The 18836-nt window shown below is 40.6% G+C and overlaps 1 protein-coding gene across 1 annotated transcript in view; it reads right to left on the bottom strand.

Annotated features, from left to right (window-relative positions):
• CDH13 (cadherin 13) overlaps window positions 1–18836 on the bottom strand; it is a 789423-nt gene that overhangs the window by 328560 nt on the left and 442027 nt on the right. Inside the window, exon 6 of the mRNA XM_073308069.1 lies at window positions 7149–7293. Coding sequence (XP_073164170.1) covers window positions 7149–7293 — 145 coding nt within the window. The remainder of the gene's footprint in view (window positions 1–7148; window positions 7294–18836) is intronic.

The following is an 18836-nucleotide window of genomic DNA, read 5'->3' as shown; positions in this document are numbered from 1 at the left end:
CCCTCCTCTGTCAGAGCAACAAAGGAAAAATGGCAGCCCCTCCTCGCACTGCCCCTTACCTAATCCACGGAATGTGTGACAGTTGGATGTGCTGATCTGTTGATATCATTGACATAAAAACATAGGAGGTTTTTTTCGGTTAGACAGCAAGTTTAATTAAGTTGGGGTACACAGTGCGTTTTGGTACCTGTTGGAGGTAGCAGTAAAAAAGAAAGCCTATGGAATACTGAAGCACACTCTTGTCATTCTGAAGGTGTCAAGAAATGCACAGATCTTTTCCTTTAACTTCTTATTTCCAGACTTTTCAGGTTTCAGGTGGATTGGCCTGTCATGTCATGATGCAACCTTACCTGCTCCTAAGCATTTTGTTTGCTAGTCTAATAATGCTTGCATCCTTTCTTTTGAATATCTTTAGCACCAAAATGGGGGGGGGAGGGCTTGATCATTGAAATTTGCCAAGGAAATAAACCTCACTGAGGAGAAATGCCATGGAACACTTGGATGAAAACTGGCTTGGTTTTGACCAAATTAGCACTTGTGAAAAAGGCATGTAATGAATGCAAGTTTGTTTGTTTTTTAAAGCAACATTAGTGGGGTTGGTGGTTGTTTGTCTCACCTGTACCCTAATGCTAAGATGGAACTGCTCATGGGCACATGGCAAATTTTGCTTCATATTGAAAAGTTTCTGAAGGTTTGTATATTGAAACAGGCAGGGTTCCAATGGATTGCTAAAGCAACACGCTGAACTGAGGGGGTCTGCAGGAACTCACCCTAATTTGTTACAGTCTCTTAAAATAGGCATTTACTGAGTTGGGGCACCATTGGAATGCTGACTCATCTAATGTGATCTCTGTTGGATACCTACCTCACTCAGCACTCAGGCTGACTACCTCATACTGTTTGGTTATATTTTAGTTTATTCTGATAGTTTTCAATGACATCTAATGCTTCACAGCCTTCCACTTATACACATCTAGACTGAGTTGTGTTTTCTCAGCAGGATGTGAGGTTTTGGCAAATATAAGTTACATTCATAGTGAATATAAGAACATAAGAACAGCCATACTAGGTCAGATCAAAGGTCCATCTAGCCCAGTATCCTGTCTTCTGCCAGTGGCCAATGCCATGTGCCCCAGAGGGAATTAACAGAACATGTAATCATCAAGTGATCCTTCCTCTGTCACCCATTCCCAGCTTTTGGCAAACGGAGGCTAGGGACACCATCCCTGCCCATCCTGGCTAATAGCCATTGATGGACCTATACTCCATGAACTTATCTAGTTATTTTTTGAACCCTGTGATAGTCTTGGCCTTCACAACATCCTCTGGCAAGGAGTTCCACAGGTTGACTGTGTGTAGTGTGAAAAAATACTTCATTTTGTTTGTTTTAAACCGGCTGCCTATTAATTTCATTTAGTGACCCCCTAGTGCTTGTGTTATGAGAAAGAGAAAATAATACTTCCCTATTTACTTTCTCCACACCAGTCACGATTTTATATGCCTCAATCATACCTACCCCACCCCCGTTAGTTGTCTCTGGAGTCATCTCGAAGCTGAAAAGTCCCAGTCTTATTAATCTCTCCAAATATAGAAGGCATTCCATGCCCCTAATAATTTTTGTTGCCCTTTTCCAAACCTTTTCCAATTCCAAAATATCTTTTTTGAGATGGGGTGACCACATCCGCATGCAATATTCAAGAGGTGGGTGTACCAGGGATTTATATGGAAGCAATATGATATTTTCTGTCTTATGATCTATCCCTTTCTTAATGATTCCCAACATTCTGTTTTCTTTTTTTGACAGCCGCTGCTCATTGAGTGGATGTTTTCAGAGAACTATCTACAATAACTCCAAGACCTCTTTCTTGAGTGCAACAGCTAATTTAGACCCCATCGTTTCATATGTATAGTTGGGATTATGTTTTCCAATGTGCATTACTTTGCATTTATCAACACTGAATTTCATCTGCCATTTTTTGCCCAGTCACCCAGTTTAGTGAGATCTCTTTGTAGCTCTTTGCAAGTAATTTACCTTACTTCTCCTCTCTCTCTGAGATCTGAAAGCTTTCTTGTTCAAATGCCATGGTTCTGCAGCTGCACTCAACACTTATATTAGGGATCACTGCACAACCTATAGATAAAAGTAAAGGCATTCTCTTGTCCTACGTGACAAGACAAAATGCTAACAAGGCATGTCAGGACTTCAAATAGCTGAGGAAAGTAATTATAGAAACATGAGATGGGAGATGGATTGGCCATGGGGGTCTTCCACACCAAGTCTAAATCATGACCCTCAAGAAACTTGTAAGGCATTGGCATGACAGAGACCACTGTCTATCCTGTCAACCAGTATTGTATCCTTGTATTTCCACATCTGTATCCTTCTCTTGTCTTATACTTAGATTGTAAGCTTCTTAGGGTAGGGACCTTCTTTTTGTTCCATATTTGTACAGTGCTAAGCACAATGGGCTCCATCTCTTGTCAATATAAAACTGCTACATGAGTGCACTGGCCATTCTAATTTAATGTAGGTTTTTAGAGTAGCAGCCGTGTTAGTCTGTATTCGCAAAAAGAAAAGGAGTACTTGTGGCACCTTAGAGACTAACAAATTTATTTGAGCATAAGCTTTCGTGGTCTACAGCTCACTTTATCGGATGCATTCAGTGGAAAATACAGTGGGGAGATTTATATACATAGAGAACATGAAACAATGGGTGTTACCATACACACTGTAACCAGAGTGATCACTTAAGGTGAGCTATTACCAGCAGGAGAGAGGGGTAGTGCAGAACATTTTGTAGTGATAATCAAGGTGGGCCATTTCCAGCAGTTGACAAGAACGTCCTAGGAACAGTGGGGGTTGGGGGGGATAAACATGGCAAAATAGTTTTACTTTGTGTAATGATCCATCCACTCCCAGTCTCTATTCAAGCCTAAGTTAATTGTATCCAGTTTGCAAATTAATTCCAATGCAGCAGTCTCTCCTTGGAGTCTGATCTTGAAGTTTTTTTGTTGAAGTATTGCCACTTTTAGGTCTGTGATCGAGTGACCAGAGGGATTGAAGTGTTCTCCGACTGGTTTTTGAATGTTATAATTCTTGACATCTGATTTGTGTCCATTTATTCTTTTACGTAGAGACTGTCCAGTTTGGCCAAGGTACATGGCAGAGGGGCATTGCTGGCACAATGGCATATATCACATTGGTAGATGTGCAGGTGAACGAGCCTCTGATGGTGTGGCTGATGTGATTAGGCCCTATGATGGTGTCCCCTGAATAGATATGTGGACACAGTTGGCAACGGGCTTTGTTGCAAGGATAGGTTCCTGGGTTAGTGGTTCTGTTGTGTGGTGTGTGGTTGCTGGTGACTATTTACTACCAATGTGATATGGGTGATGAGTGAAGTGGTGAAGCCCTATCACATGGAGTTAATAATCAATTAATTATGGCACACGTACAATAGATGTATCCAATTAGCTGCTCCTGAGCCAGAGGGTCAGGAATTGGAGACATCAGATGATAATTTAATGGGCACCTGGGCCCTATGAAAGAGTGCACTCTGAAGAGAGGAACCACAGAGAGAGGAGGGACTCCTGTAAAATTGCCAGAGCCGGAGTCTGCATGTGAGCAGAGACCTCAGCGAGACTCATTCTGAGGGGCCAGTCCTCAACATCAGAACTGGGAGATAAAAATCTGGAGTAACAGAAGGAGATTGAAGATGGAGCCCAGAGAAAGGTAGATTTGTTAAGAGACTCTGATTACCAGTTTGAGCTTTTGTCGTCCCCAAAGGGGTTGGACTTAGAAACACCTCAGCCAGAGGAATAAACTGCACACAGATAACCTGCAGGGTGGGCTAGAGATACAGATTCCTAGAACATCATACCCTGATGCAAGTGAGCGCTCTAATGATGAGTGTGCACACTGAGAAAGAGAATAATTATCAGAATGTAACCTGTGTAGTGATAAAATTGTGTCTCCGGTATCAATTACTTTTGGTGTTTATTTCTGGAAGTTAAAAAAATTAAATAAAAAATTATCCTATTTTCCCCTGGCTGAGGAACTGAGGGAAAAGAATCTTCAGGATTTATTTTTAAAGCTAGGAGTTTGTTTGTTTGTTTCCCCCAAAATACTATAAATATGGATTAGCAGAAATTTGCTTCCACTGGTTCTGGAGTCCTTGCCATCTGATCTATTTTCAGAATATTTAAAGGCTTTGCTGGTATGTATGTTTGAAATCAACTGTGAAGGATATTGGGTTGTTGTTGTTGTTAACCCTGTGACACCTAAATAGCACAGAACTGTCTGTAGAAAGTAATGGAAGTCATTAGCAGGCATTGTGGATGATAGATTTAACTATGCATACTCAGAAACTCCTTATATTGCAGTTTAAATTAAAAAAATGCATTTGAAACTGGTCACTCGATCTCATTAGGTAGTCATACCCTGTTATGTACTATTGATTAGTTTGTACAAAGGAATTTCAGAGGAATTCGGACAGCCATGCATGTGCAGTCAATAGTTATGAAGTTCTTGTTTTATTAGGTCCATTACAAGGGGATGCAGGAGGAGGGGAAAGTAAAGGGGAACTTTTGGGAAGGTTTGTTTTGGATTCTTTACAGTTCACTAAAATCTGAACTATACACAAAACAATGTTAGAAAATGGTTGATTTTCCACTTGGATAACTATACTATACTTCTAAACAGGACTCTAACTTATCTCTGGTTAGAATGAAAATATGGCCATTTTTTTAAAATTGTCCTGTTGGTTCTTAGTCTGCTTGTTAAATATTGCAATATTCAACATCACACATTTATCTTAATACCTCTCTGTGTTAATCTTATGGGATAACAGCTTATAATGCAATTCAAGTCCAAAGCCAAGCAGGGAAGCATAACCATGTGCTAGTACATATAATTGCTGATATGGTCAGATGATTCCTAAAAGCTCCACCAATGACAAAGTTTGAACAAAGATGAATATATAGGCTTACCAAAGGTTTAATACATTAAAGAGGGAGTACAAAATGATTTTCTCTGTTCACACTAAACGCAACACACCCTATATAGAAGTGAAATTAATATTAATTGTTCATAATGGTATAATAGGTTTAATTTCAGTCTTCATCCTGAAAGATTCTAGTGTGTTTATAAGCAAATCTCTTAAAACATAGGACAATCCTGCAGTCTTCATCCAGCCACAGTGTTAGGATATAGATATTCAGGCCTGCCTGTAAAGGCCTATACTCTAAGAATTTAGGTGTATTCTTATCACTTAGCTAGTTAAAGAGGTATAAAAGAAAGAATCAAAATCACTGTCTGCAGATGTAAGGGCCTTCCCTTCCTGTGACAGTCTGAGGCCCTGTTCTTAGGCTAAGGCCTTGGGCTAAGCAGCAGAGGCAGCCATAAGCTGGGAAGCGAACGGTCACATCCTTACATTCCAAACTGGGCACATTGAAATAAGGTGCTATTGGGCTGTTAGGATACAATCCTGTCCTGATAATGCCTATCCCCTCCAGAGAAAGGGAAGTGCCTAGAAGATGTAAAAAGAAATTTAGTTTGATAGCATCCTGTCTGGCAAGAACTCACTTATCAATAGCTGGGATGTGAAATCCTCATTTCTTTGTTGTTCTATCACTGTAGTCCCCATTTCCCTATTATTTGTCTGTATAATCTGTGTCTGGTTCTGTGGTTGTTTCTGTCTGCTCTATAATTAAGTTTGTTGGGTGTAAACTAATTAAGGGGTGGCGGGATATAATTGGTTAAATAATCATGTTACAATATGTTAGGATTGGTTAGTTAAATTTCGGTAAAATGATTGGTTAAGGAATAGCTAAGCAGAACTCAAGTTTTACGATATAGTCTGCAGTCAATCAGGAAGAAAAGGGGGGAATGGGAACAGGGAATGGGGGTGGGGGAATTGGAATAATGTTTTGCTAAAGGGGGGACTGGGAACAGGGAGACAGGCAATGTTCTGTGGCGTCAGAGCTGGGAAGGGAGACATGATGGAAACTGGAATCATTGCTTTTCACCCCAGTAAACATCGAATTGTTTGCACCTTTGGACTTCGGGTATTGTTGCTCTCTGTTCATACGAGAAAGACCAGGGAAGTGAGCAGGTGAAGGAATAAGCCCCCTAACGCACAGCTCCCACTAAGGACTACAGGATGTAACTCTTTATTTGATATATGTATATATCTATATCAATACACATATAGGCATACAGATGTATGGCCCAATCTTAATCTCACACCACTGTCACTCCAGTGATTTTAACAGGCATCTCCCCTAGCTTGCACTGGTTTCAATGAGATCAGAATTAACTCGTTTATATTTGCTGATAATATAATTATCATTCACAGTTGAAGTGGGGATACCTCTGCACTGGAATACAACAGCTGTTGAACAACTCACAGCAACTTTGCACAACATCTGACAGCAGGAACTGAAGAGAAATAGATTGAGTTGTAACTGCAGGAAGAATTTAGATAGAGAGTCTGGGTATCCTAGTTGGAATTTGGCAAGGACATCTGTTCTAAGACCCCCTAGTTTACAGAAAATGCCATGAGAAGCACACGTGAGCATCATCAAATCTACATTAGAAATGATCAGAAAATGTTCATACTGGCTCTCATCTACACAGTCTATTTTTATTTGATCAGTGTTCAAATATGTTCAATATTGCAATATCCCAACAAGCCCTAAAATATGAGAATATTTTTCAATACGCATTCGATTTATTCTTGTCATTTACCTACCATAGGCATTGCATACGCAAATAAATCCTGCCAGCAGCCAATCTGACTGAGAACAGGTAGAGTTCCCACCTGAACTGAATTGATATGGGATGTATTCAGTCCCAACCTTAATCCCATCCTGCAGTTCATCTCTACTGATAACTCAGATAAGAACAACAAAACATAAACCTCAGACTGAGCTTCCTTCTCAAACTATGTTGTTTCTAGGGTTTCCCTGCGGCATACCAGAGACAATTACCCTCTGCCCAAAAGGCAGGCAGAAGTTAATGAGCCACACCCATCACACACAGTCAGCAAATATCCTTCTGCAATGGAACAAATGTGCAGGTATCAGAAGGCAATATATGGCCTATAAAACATACAGTAGTTTACAGCAGCATGAATGATGTCACATACCTGTAGGTGACCCTTCCATGACATGTCCAACGTACGGCCCTTCCCGGAAGATGGGTCTGTTGTCATTCTGATCAATAACAATGATATCTAGAAGGACTGGGCCTTCAATACTTTTGCCGCTGACATCAGTGATCTCAACCTGCAGCTGAATGAGCAAAAAGATAGGAGTACATGAGTTAGTTCATTATCATGACATAAGCAAGGAGCAAGGAACAGAAAAGCTTACATCAGCATTTTTGCTGGAACAAGCCACTGGAAGACTTAATACTTCAGTCTCAAGGGAGATTCTCTAGGACTGGGCTAGAAGCAAAATAGTTTTGAATGGAAGCAAGAGAGATTCAGACTATCCTTGAATAGTCTGTAACTGATTTGCTAAATTTACTAAAGAATGCAGTGAAGGGGAGAAAAAAAGAATCATAATTTGATACTAATGAAGTAAATATTTGCTTAGAATCAGTCTATTTCCTTCAAAGGGAAACATACAGTACCAGGTATAAAATAAATTGCAAGATCCTTGTTAACTGAGTATTAGAAGATATAAATAGGGTGTTATAAGAAAAGGTAAGAGTAGCCCTTTTGTAGAGTAAATAAATTCCCTCCTTGATGAGGGAGTGGAGTAAATCAGCACAACATTTGATTCAATCTCTGTGTATTTTGTCCTGAAAAGAAAGGTAGAGAGGCAATAGCTCTAATGATAATATTTCAATTATGTTATGTCGTGACTTTCATGCCAAGTCGCCCCACCACTGCTGCCTTCAACACTTCGTATGTCTCCTCTTTATTTATTTATTTATTTATTTTTATGTAGCAGCAATGGGAAATTGTGAAATTGGCAGCCACTATTTCCTTGACATGTCAAATTCAACAAAGCACACCTCAAAGTCATGATGCAGCAAAAACCTGAGGCATGCAATGCAAGAGACATTTCTTCCCCTTTCTGTGGCAGGTGGCTTTTGTTCCAATGCTATGAATTGCTATGTCAGCCATAAACACAGAGAGACAGTAATAACAAGGATTCATTGCAATCAATGACTATTTCTACATCCAGAGTATACGAGTACTAAAGTCTTTTGGCACAAAAAGCTGGGAAAGCAAAAGGAACCATTCAGATCTGGTTGGGATTTTGGCTAAGAGCATTGGAAATAATGCTGTGTTAACTAATTAGAATTAAAACACAAAGTTTTAACGTTTGGGATTTCTAGTGTAAATTTCTGGAACAGCTTAAATAGCCTCAAAAGCTAAACAACAAGTATTCTGTCAGGGGGGAGAGGGAATCTAAAAAAATTGGTCCACTGTGACCATAGGCAATGGTTATTGAGCAAAACAAGTGGTTTTTGTCCAAATGGAATGATGCAAATATTATAATAGAAAACTACACATCTGATGACCTTTACCTTGAAGGGCATTGTGTGTTTATGAATGTGTTTGCTTAGCAGCTGAGGGTTGATACAGTGCATATCATACACCGTGTGGTAACGAATTGTGCCGTTTTGAAAGGTTCCACTCTTGAATAATAAACATTCGTCACAAAACCTTAGCACCTCCAGCACTCAAACCTACCATTTAGGTCCATTTTCAGGTTTTCCTTTCATATCAACTCTGCTTAACACACACACAAATCAATCAGCTGTTACTAGTATGGCAATTCTCAGAAAATAGTATGCCTGTGTTCATGTTGTGGGCTCTGGGGTACTAACTGGATTTTCAGTTGACAAGGTACAGTTAAAATAGTCTGCTTCTTGGTGACATTTTTCATCAGAAAGTGTTGCTGTCTTTTGAGAACAGACAGCCTGCAACAAAATTAAAAGAAAAGGATTGGGAATCTTTCTGGTATTACCAGCTATATTAGCTAAACTGTGCAGGATGGTAACTTTAATGCACAGCTATTAATTTCATTGGCTGTCCCTGGTCTGTCGTCACTTCCTAATACAATTTAAATTTGATGCTAAATTCAGCCCTTGGTTATATCACTTTAACCAAGGGTGCAAAAGCCTCCACTGACAAAAAAAAATCTAGATCATGCCTGGGGCATTGATCAGAATTGGGTCTGATTCAGCACAGTCTTCACTAATGAGTGTCCGACAGAGTCTTGGCCTGAAACTAAAGTTATCCTCCGCAGTCACAACCCCATTGCTTTGATGAGAATGGTACCCACTCCGCATTAGAGCTAAATCTCATTCCACTCCTTTGCACATCTCACCACAACCACCATCCTCTGAATTTTTAAAAAAATTCTTTTCCAACATGCTGAAGATTTACCTAAAACAACAGATCAATACCACACTTGTATCTCTGGTAAATTCATGTAGTATTTACATTGACAGAAGGAGATGTTCTAATTTATGAGTAAGTGAATATTGAGGATCTAATTTGTAGCAACTGCATGCATGGGCAAGCAAATTTACTAGTTGTCTGCCATATAGTCAAGACTTGGGCTCCAATCCTGCAATATCTGTGTACTGTCAATTGGGCCCTGCATGGGAACAGCAGTCTACCTACCTGCAGTCAAATGTAGGATCAGAGACTGAAATGAGGACTGTTTTATAGCATGCTCATTTTGAGCTGAACCACTGATCTTGAAGTTCACCCATCACCTCATTATTAACTATTAAAATAAACAATAGTCATTTTAACAATCTAGGAGTTACTGCTATTATTAATACTAAACATGTAATGTTTTCAAAGCATTGTACACATATTGCTTAGCTAAGCTCCTCAGATAGACTTGGCCAAAACTGCTGAAAAGGGTCACATGATGTTTTTCACAAACTCACATCATAGGGATTTTGAGCCCACAATGATTTTGCTTTCAGGGAAGCATTTGGGTTAATTTGTCTTTCCACAGATCCAGATCTGTTTCTAGCTTGAAACAGCACATTTCATTCCTTGCCTCCTTCAGTCCATCATTGCCAGTCTCCACAGCCTCTTCATTTCCTTCTCCCACACTTGTTTCATGCTTTCCGCCTTGCTTCCGCCCCATGTGCAATCCCAATCTCAGTCTGCAATGCCCTCAAACTCAAAGTTAAGATTCACACCCTCTGTAAGGCCCACAGAGTCTCCCCTAGATCAGTTAATCATCCCGTACCCTCCTAACATTTTAGAAACAAAGCTATAAAGTGAACAAAAATACTAAATTATCATCTGGTCTCTCTGGGCAGTCTATTTTATCTGTCTATCTCTTTTAGATTATAAACTCCACGGGTCAGGAATTGTCTATTGCGTGTGTTCTGTAATGCCTGAATGTATTGTCAGTGTTACCCCAGAATTTAACATTCCTGCACGTACCCCAGAACTTGACAGTACTGCAGACAGCCATTTAGTATGTTCAGCCATGGCCAGCTGAAAACCAAGCATCACATAGCTAGGAAATCTTAGGCCTTTTTGAGACAAGGTCAGACAGCTGTATACTTTCAGTTGGTTAATTAGAAGGGGAAGATGGGACAGAAAGTTATGGAAGAGTGAGTGAATAGCGCCCTTGGTTTTAGGTGCCCCTGACATATTGTTGTTTTGGCTAGAAATACTAGAAAAGTTCTGAGACAATGAGTAGTTTGAGAATTGGTGATCCAGTAGAGGTTATTATGCTGACCCACTAGGAGTCACTATAGATTATGTGCTTTGTTAGAGTTAGCTATATAAGATTAAGTAAAAGTAAATACCTCACAGCCGTCCGAGGAAGCTTTTCCAAGGACAAGAAGATGACATCTAAACTCCCCATCAGCTGGATGGAAAGAGGCACTCTGGAAGCCTGGCTGGTGATCACTTGAAACCATCTCAGACTGTGGGTAACTATATCTGGGATGTCCTAAACCTATTGTGTGTGTGTTTGGGGGGAGAGGGGAGGAAAGACAGCTGTTGTTACAACTCTGTTTTCTGGAACCCAGGAGTAAGATTTGTTAACCCCCCATTTCTTGCGCTCTTATCTTGCTTGTTTTCTTCTCATATGTAACAAGTGGTATGAACAGGCTTATTGAAGTCTTTCATGCCCCAATGATTTTAGAATTGTCATGGTAAAGGATGAATAGGTAATAAAATGTAGATGTGATAGGAATTATGTTAAGTGAAATCGAGTGTGGTCGCGGATGGATGTTTGATGGATAATAAAAGGTTGAGGTGCCAGCCTTAGAATAAGAAAAACAATTATCCAGGACCATTTGGCCGAAGAACATGTTGGGTGAGAGAGTCCAATAACCCTGAGGGCACCCACAACTGTCCCAAGGACAGGGGGCCTGAAGAACCAAAGAACAAGATAACAAGAAGCCATCATTGCTTTGCCATTTGCATGATTGACTATCACTTCAAACGTGAGAACAATGATTGATTATCACTTCAAACATAAAAACAGCATGACGAAGCAAACCCTGTAGACTTGTATGAGGATAAATCCCTATAAAAACAGACCCTGAAGACTGAGGACTTTGGGACTGGTTCTGCAACCAACTTCCAGGAGCATCGGATGCACATCTGACAAGGCCCTGATCCACCCTTGTGTCCAGGCTGCCTGTGAGTGTGACTAGCAACTTATAGGCTGGTAACTATGACAACAACTGCAGAACTTATGTGCCTGTGTGAGTGAATGTGTGAGTACATGAAATGTTAGAGCTATAACCAATTGCTTCCTCTGATTTGTTCTGTAATCACAATAAACGCAGCATATTGCCTTATCCCCCGAATAAGATCCTGCTTGTTTTCATTTTCTAAGTATAACGTGTGTGTGTGTGTGTATGCATACACGTAATATCTAATAAATAGTAGTTTTAGATAAGAGCATGCTTTCTTCTATCAATCATTTATCAGACGGAAGCACTGTGTTCCCATTGATTTATTCCTGACACCGCCTGGAGAGAGAAAGAGTTAGGCTACCACCGTTTTGGGTTCTGAAAACCCCAGGTCACATCTGCACTATACAAATGCATGAATGCTAATTAATAAAAAAAAACTTTGGCTTTCTTGGGGTATGTGCAAATAAGACATGGAAGGATATAGTACTAGATGCATAGTTATACACACACAAACAATTTATTACATATGCTGACACACAGAAATGCCTAGTTCAGGTCAGATCGTGGCATAAGCAGCCTGGGCCTTACGTGTTTTCATGCCTGCTCCAGAAACGGCACAGCAGTCTATACCAGGCCTTGAAATCTCCAGCCCACAGTCCAGCCAGATGAGGAGCCATGCTGAGGTAATGAAGTATCAGAAGCCATAAGTGGGAGATAGTCAGACCTTACTACTGGGTGGAAGAAGATGGTTGTCCAGATTGCAGCCACCTTCTACCTGCGCATGCCCTGACATTAATTTCTCTCTCCCTCAACACGTCCAAGATGAGAGATTAGGACCTCAATGAGGACCATAGAAAGCGAGCTACTATCTTCACCCAATCTACTTCTCCCTGTGTAACTCTTCTATGAGATAAACCAGGAGGAACAAGGACCTGAGTACAAAAGTTACCTTCACCCTCTCAGTTCCCTCCCAAGAGATTGCAATAGCAGCAGGGGCCTGAGAGCACTTTGAGTGGTTTGTTTATTCTGTTAATTTATTCTTACTCATGGCGCCTGATATTTATAAGTTATTTATATGTTAGCGATGAAACCTTTACTGGGCTAGGATTAGGTCAGAATTCTAATTCATTTGTTAAGATGGATAGCTTATTATCTTATCGCAGTGCATTCTGCTATGCTTGTATGCACATTTCACTTTATATTGTACTATGATGGGTGTGAGTGGGAGAAGCACAATATTTATGCTTTGAATAGACTATTTGCTCCCACAAAATACTACAAAGACTCTGAGCACTGCCTCAGTCCATTTTACGGGCCTCTGTTATCCCAGTCTTGATTTGGATGCCCTCTTGCTTGATACCATTCTTGTAAAACCCTGCCCACTCTCCCTATGATTTACAATATATATCGTTTAGGGGTCTAGGAGCCAGAAAATAGTTCTGGCATGTACACATCTCCTGGCAGCTGGTGCTTCATGGGCTGCTTTGCCCCGCTGGCCTATGCAGAATGAAATGTTTCATAGAGAACATTTGATCCTCACTCTCCAAGACTTGTTTAACATTAGTCTCTGAAGTCAATTTCATGTCACAGGGTTATTAACATTTTCTATACCCTGACCCATATTGTGTTACTGGTGCCATTAATTACAGTTCAGTCTTATACCTGCACTCTGCACTGCTGTGTCACAATGCCACTGCATAGAGCTAACCCAAAAATGAATAGTAAATGACATGTCCCTGGTTGCTTTGGAGCTTCAGACTGATCCTGACTCTCAGCCATATTATTTTTCCTCTCCCCTGCCCCTTTTCATTTCTGGCAGTATGGGTAGCTTATTTTATTAGATTAAAAATGTTTTGCAAGCAATTGCTGGTAGTCAGACAATGTGAAGGTACAGTGGTCATGGGTCATACTTCTGGAAAGGCAACAGTAGGAGGAATCTGATAAAAATCAGTTCCTACGTGTGTAATTCCTTTAACATGATCCAATGGCTGGAAGTTGAAGCTAGATAAATGCAGACTGGAAATAAGGTGTAAATTTTTAACAGTGAGAGTAAGTAACCGTTGGAAAAATTTAACAAGGGTGGTGGTGGACTCTCCATCACTAACCATTTTTAATTAACACTGGATTTTTTTCTAAAAGATCTGCTCTAGAAATTATTTTTGGGAAGTTCAACGGCTTGTGTTGCATGGGATCTCAGACTAGATTATCACAATAATCACTTCTGGCATTGGAATCTATGAACCTTCAAAAGCTAGGTACCAAATGGCTCTTAATATCAGATCTCACAGTGTCAAGAAAATAAATAAGTCAGTGGAAAAGGCAAGTGTTAAACTAGGTTGATAAAGAACCAAGCCTCAGCTGGTTTTATACAAGAGACCACCTCACCAACACAGAACATGGTAAGCTTCTTAGCGCATGGTTTTTAAATGTTGCATTCTTCACCAATTTTCAAAAAGTAAGGAGAGAAAGAGAGGGTTGTTATTTTTGTTTATAAACCACATCCATTTCAAGGTTAAAGCAGAGGATTGAGATGGTTCATTTTAGTAGAAGGATCCCAGCCAGGTTGTGAGGTCTTGCTGGTCAACATGTATCACCCATATGAAACCCAACAGTTCTCACCTGACTTCTGCTTGATCTCATGTACAAATCATGATGGATTTCTTTACTCTCTTTGTACAGTACATATCTTGATCACCAACTTACCTGTTGCTTTTGTCCCCTCATCCCCTGAGGTTGCTTTCTAAAATGATAGACTATAGCACACTGCTTATGACCCATTGTTACCATCACTCTGTACACATGGCGCTAGTATTCCAGAGAGTTGGCCGTCCAACTGGTGCTTAAACCCAGCCTTGGCTGACAATGAAAATCATACACTGGCTATTAAGCACATATAGAAGCCTTCTACAAATTGTTCATTCAGATCTCAGAGTGATAGTTAGGGTATAAATGCCTAGAGAGAAAGACAGATATGCAGACTGTCAAGCTCCCAAAACTCCCACTCGAGTCAGTAGGAGTTGTGGGTGTTCAGAACCTCTAAAAATCAGGTCCAATCAGTGCACCTTTGCCCAGAATACTCACCTCCCTCAAGACTGGGAATGCTTAAAGCTGTGGTTCAAGATACATGTACAACACATGACTTCCAACAGAATAACTCCTTGAACCAATGACCCTTGTTAAACAGATAGGCAGGCTTGCCCAAATCAGCAAACAGCCCCACGGCTCTCTAAAGCTATTTACATTATTACAAGAAAATCTGGGAAGAATAACTATCCTTTGGATGTATGGACTTGAAAAGTCATTGAACATTACCTTCATTGTGCTCACACTAGCAAGCTTCTCTCTCAGACTCTCAGAAAGAGTCAAGCATAGTCCCACGGTCTCAGTGTTAAGGAAGATATAAGCAGACCACATTCAGGGCAATATAAAGTCAGGAGTGTTTATTAGAAACATGATAGCTCACAGGCTTAAGGTACAGATCCAGTTTTGGGCTAATGTTCCCAGCCTGGGTGAGAAATGCAGGGCAGAGTTTAGTAGACCGATAGAACAGGTAGAGGTTTAGAAGCAATAAAGAAGATGTAAATCTCAGGCAACAATGAATTTTAATCTGAGTTTTACAAGACAATTTCTTCTCAATACTTTCCATTCCAAACAGGACTGTTTAATTTGCTTTTTAACTTCTCATCAAACTTCACTCACTATATCTGAAGTGAGGGTCTCTCAGGTTCAGAAGTAAAAAAGATACCCAGGACAGCACATCAAAAAGATCCAGATCTGTTTAATTGTGAAATTAATATCTTTGTGAAAGTGCTGCCACTCAAAGTCAATCCATCATCCTGATTTTAATAATTCCTGTATTACACAGGATTTATAAAAGGTAGATACTCACATAACCTCCATGGGATGTTAATCTCATGAAACCCCACATCATCACCTTTCACAGAGTATAGAAAAACGCTCTTGACTATGGTGAGCAATTGTTTATATTTACATTTGCATCTTGGTTTCGGAGGAATCTAATTGACTTCATAGAATGTTTGCAGCACCCATCAAGTTTGCCCATGATCCTACTCTTGTTTATTTTGTGCCTGGAACTTTTAGTTCAGTTCATCAAACAACACACGTCTATTCATGCTTGTAATGGAGATGGCTCAGGCTATGAGGCCTCTCTACTATATTTTCATCTCAAACTCTCAGTCAATTGCAGTTCTGCTCCAGTAATTTACACAGTATGGCTGCATACATTGGAAAGTCAACCGATGAGGCAGTTACATACCCCTTCTTGACCTTCCTCTTCAAAAACTCGGAGACAAACTTAAATACTTTAGTATCTAGATAATATCCTCCCTACCATTGCCTTTTGAATACAAAATTAAAATCAATTTGCTTCAAAGAATCATTCTGATAATTTGCCTTAGGTAGTTAAATCCCATTAAAATGGAAGTTTGCTTCACTTACTATACACATGCCAGCAGCTACATATGAATATAGCCCCCCCCCCTCCTCCCCCCCCAAAAAAGATAAAAAATGTAGCAGGTTTACATGACAGCAGCATATACAACAGATCTGTCTTCAGTGTACTATTCTGTTCTATACTCTACAGGTCTAAGTAGGTCATTATATAGGTTCTTATATTGTGATGATCAGCATAGTATCTAAGCACCTTCTTCCCAAAGTGCATTAGGCAATATGGCTAACATTTAAGGAACAGAGAGGCTTCATCCTGGCCAACATGCAGTACTATCATTAGGCTTCCTATATATGTTATCTCACAGCACGGTTGTTACAGGTCACTGACTGTACTTGGCTTCCCCTTTAGCCTGAAGTGTCTGTGTTGTCACATTGTTTCCCCTTCATTTCTCTGCATACAAGCATCAGTGTCTCCTGTTGGTGCTGCCATCCAAGCTATGACCTTACGGCAATATGATGGGGTCAGGTCAGTTGGTCTTTATGCTTAGAAGTCCTTTTTCCTTTTTCTTCTCAACCTTTTCATTGGTAACCACAATTTTCCTTCATCCTCGGTTAGAGCTAACTACAAAACAAAAGCTTGTTATGGGCTCTACTCCGTTCATCAACTGTATTCCAATGTGGACTTCAGGTCTGTTGCTGATTTACACATTTTGCATAGACTTCCCCCAGTTGACTCACTGGGTGTTTTTCAGGGGTCATTGTCTCCCAGCCCCATGTTCATTCTTCCAGACAATGCTGTCCATCTTCACCCATCAATGAAAGGCAGCCATTTTTGAGCTGGAGTGCAAAAGCTGTTTACATCAACTGGAGCTGGTGCAAAACGACCACACTGAAACTACAAAGGGAATTAAGTTGGCAGAATCTGATCAGGAAGATGCAGTTAAGAATCGTAGTCCTGTAAAAAAGCACCAAGGCATCTGTAGGCCATAAGAGGCTACATCAGCATTTCCAGCAGCAGAGTGCACTCAAGCATCTTAATGGAGCATTACTTCCAATACTAATGTAGTACTGAAGAATGACCCCTACTGAATCAGTAACACTGCTACCTGAAACACCCTCCATTTCCTTGGAGGATATGTATACTAATGCTGTATTTATTGAAAGTCTACATCGGAGATGTTTGTTAGTTTTATTTAAAATGACTTGCTAAGTGCAGGGTCAGAGTGGAGAAACTTTGTCAGACTCATCTTCAGAGTGTTGGTATATAGTACTCCCCCACTAGGGAAAACCACTTAGCTACCAGTGGGTTAGGGAAAAAAGTGATAAAGAACCACTCAACACTTTAGGGCTCTATTTAAAAGGAGTCTGCATTATCTAGAGGAACAGTTCAGGGAAAATAACAGCCTGGACACAAAGAAATAAGTTGCTATAAATAACTTTTAACAAATAATTACTCCAGCTTTTCTACTCTACAAAAATATAAAGAAAATACTAGCTGTTTGTTATACAGTATCAAGAAAAATAGACTAAAAATCATGCTAGTAAGCAGCATATTTAGATAGCGTGGACCACATTTTTCCCCTCAAGGACAACTGTGCCACCCCCTGACAGTTCTATGGTGGCTCAAGTAATTTCAGAGTGGTGGCACAATTGTCCCCAATGGGAGAATTTAGCCCAATTTTCAAAGCCCACATTTAGTGTTCATTTACACTGCAGCTGGAGGACTAATTTCCAGCTTGGATAGACATACACGCAGTAATTCTGCTGAAGCTAGCTGCAGTGGCATGGGCAGCAGGAGGGGCCAGCTGCCTGAACATATACCTTGTGTCTCAGATAGGATTGTATTAGGATGGCTAGCCCATGCTGCCACCCATGCCACCATGGCTATGTTGCTATTTTTAGAATGCTTAGCTCAATCAAAGCTAGCGTGTGTACATTTACACAAGCTGGAAACACACTCCCAGCTGAAGTGTGGACATACCCTTAGAAGTTGACATGGATAGGTACAACAGGGACAAAATGTCTGTTGGTATGCCAAACCACCCTTGTGAGCATCCTGATGTGGACTTTGATCATCTTGCTATTTTCGAAAAGTGGGTTCCCATCCATAAAAAAATTGCAAGGCTGCTGGCCTGTTTCCTCAGCCTAGGAAGACCTCACTGCCATACCCAAGTCTCTTTCCAAGCACAGTTTTATTATTCAAACATAAAACTTAGGCAAAATACACACAAACAAAAAAGTGGTTCCTCTGCCTACCAGGGATTACAGCTCCCAGAGGCTGTTCCCCTCTATGCCGAAAGGAGAACACACCCTTCCCTCCAATCCTCTTGTTTCAAGGCCTACTGCAGGAGCCCATCTCCCACCTGCAGCTCCTCACTCAACTGAGCCATTTGCTGGCTTTTATAATTCCTTTTCCCCTTCCCATCTGGGCTTGCTAATTGACCAAGACTGGCAGCTGCTGGGACCCTGGCCTTCAAAGGGGAAGATCACCCTATTACATACATATTCAATTTATTTGTCCTCTAGTGGACACACACTAGGGACTGAGTGGCTAGGCAGCAGTTCTGCAGAAAAGGACCTCGGGGTTACAGTGGGTGAGAAGCTGGATATGAGTCAACAGTGTGCCCTTGTTGCCAAGAAGGCTAACAGTATTTAGTGCTGTATAAGTAGGAGCATTGCCAGCAGATCGAGGGATGTGATCATTCGCCTCTATTCGGCATTGGTGAGGCCTCATCTGGAGTACTGTGTCATTTTGGGCCCCACACTACAAGAAGGATGT

The sequence above is a fragment of the Lepidochelys kempii genome, chromosome 12, assembly GCF_965140265.1.
Source record: "Lepidochelys kempii isolate rLepKem1 chromosome 12, rLepKem1.hap2, whole genome shotgun sequence".
Classification (NCBI taxonomy): Eukaryota; Metazoa; Chordata; order Testudines; family Cheloniidae; genus Lepidochelys; species Lepidochelys kempii.
Note: the sequence above shows the minus strand (reverse complement) of the source record. Positions and strands in the feature narration are given on the sequence as shown.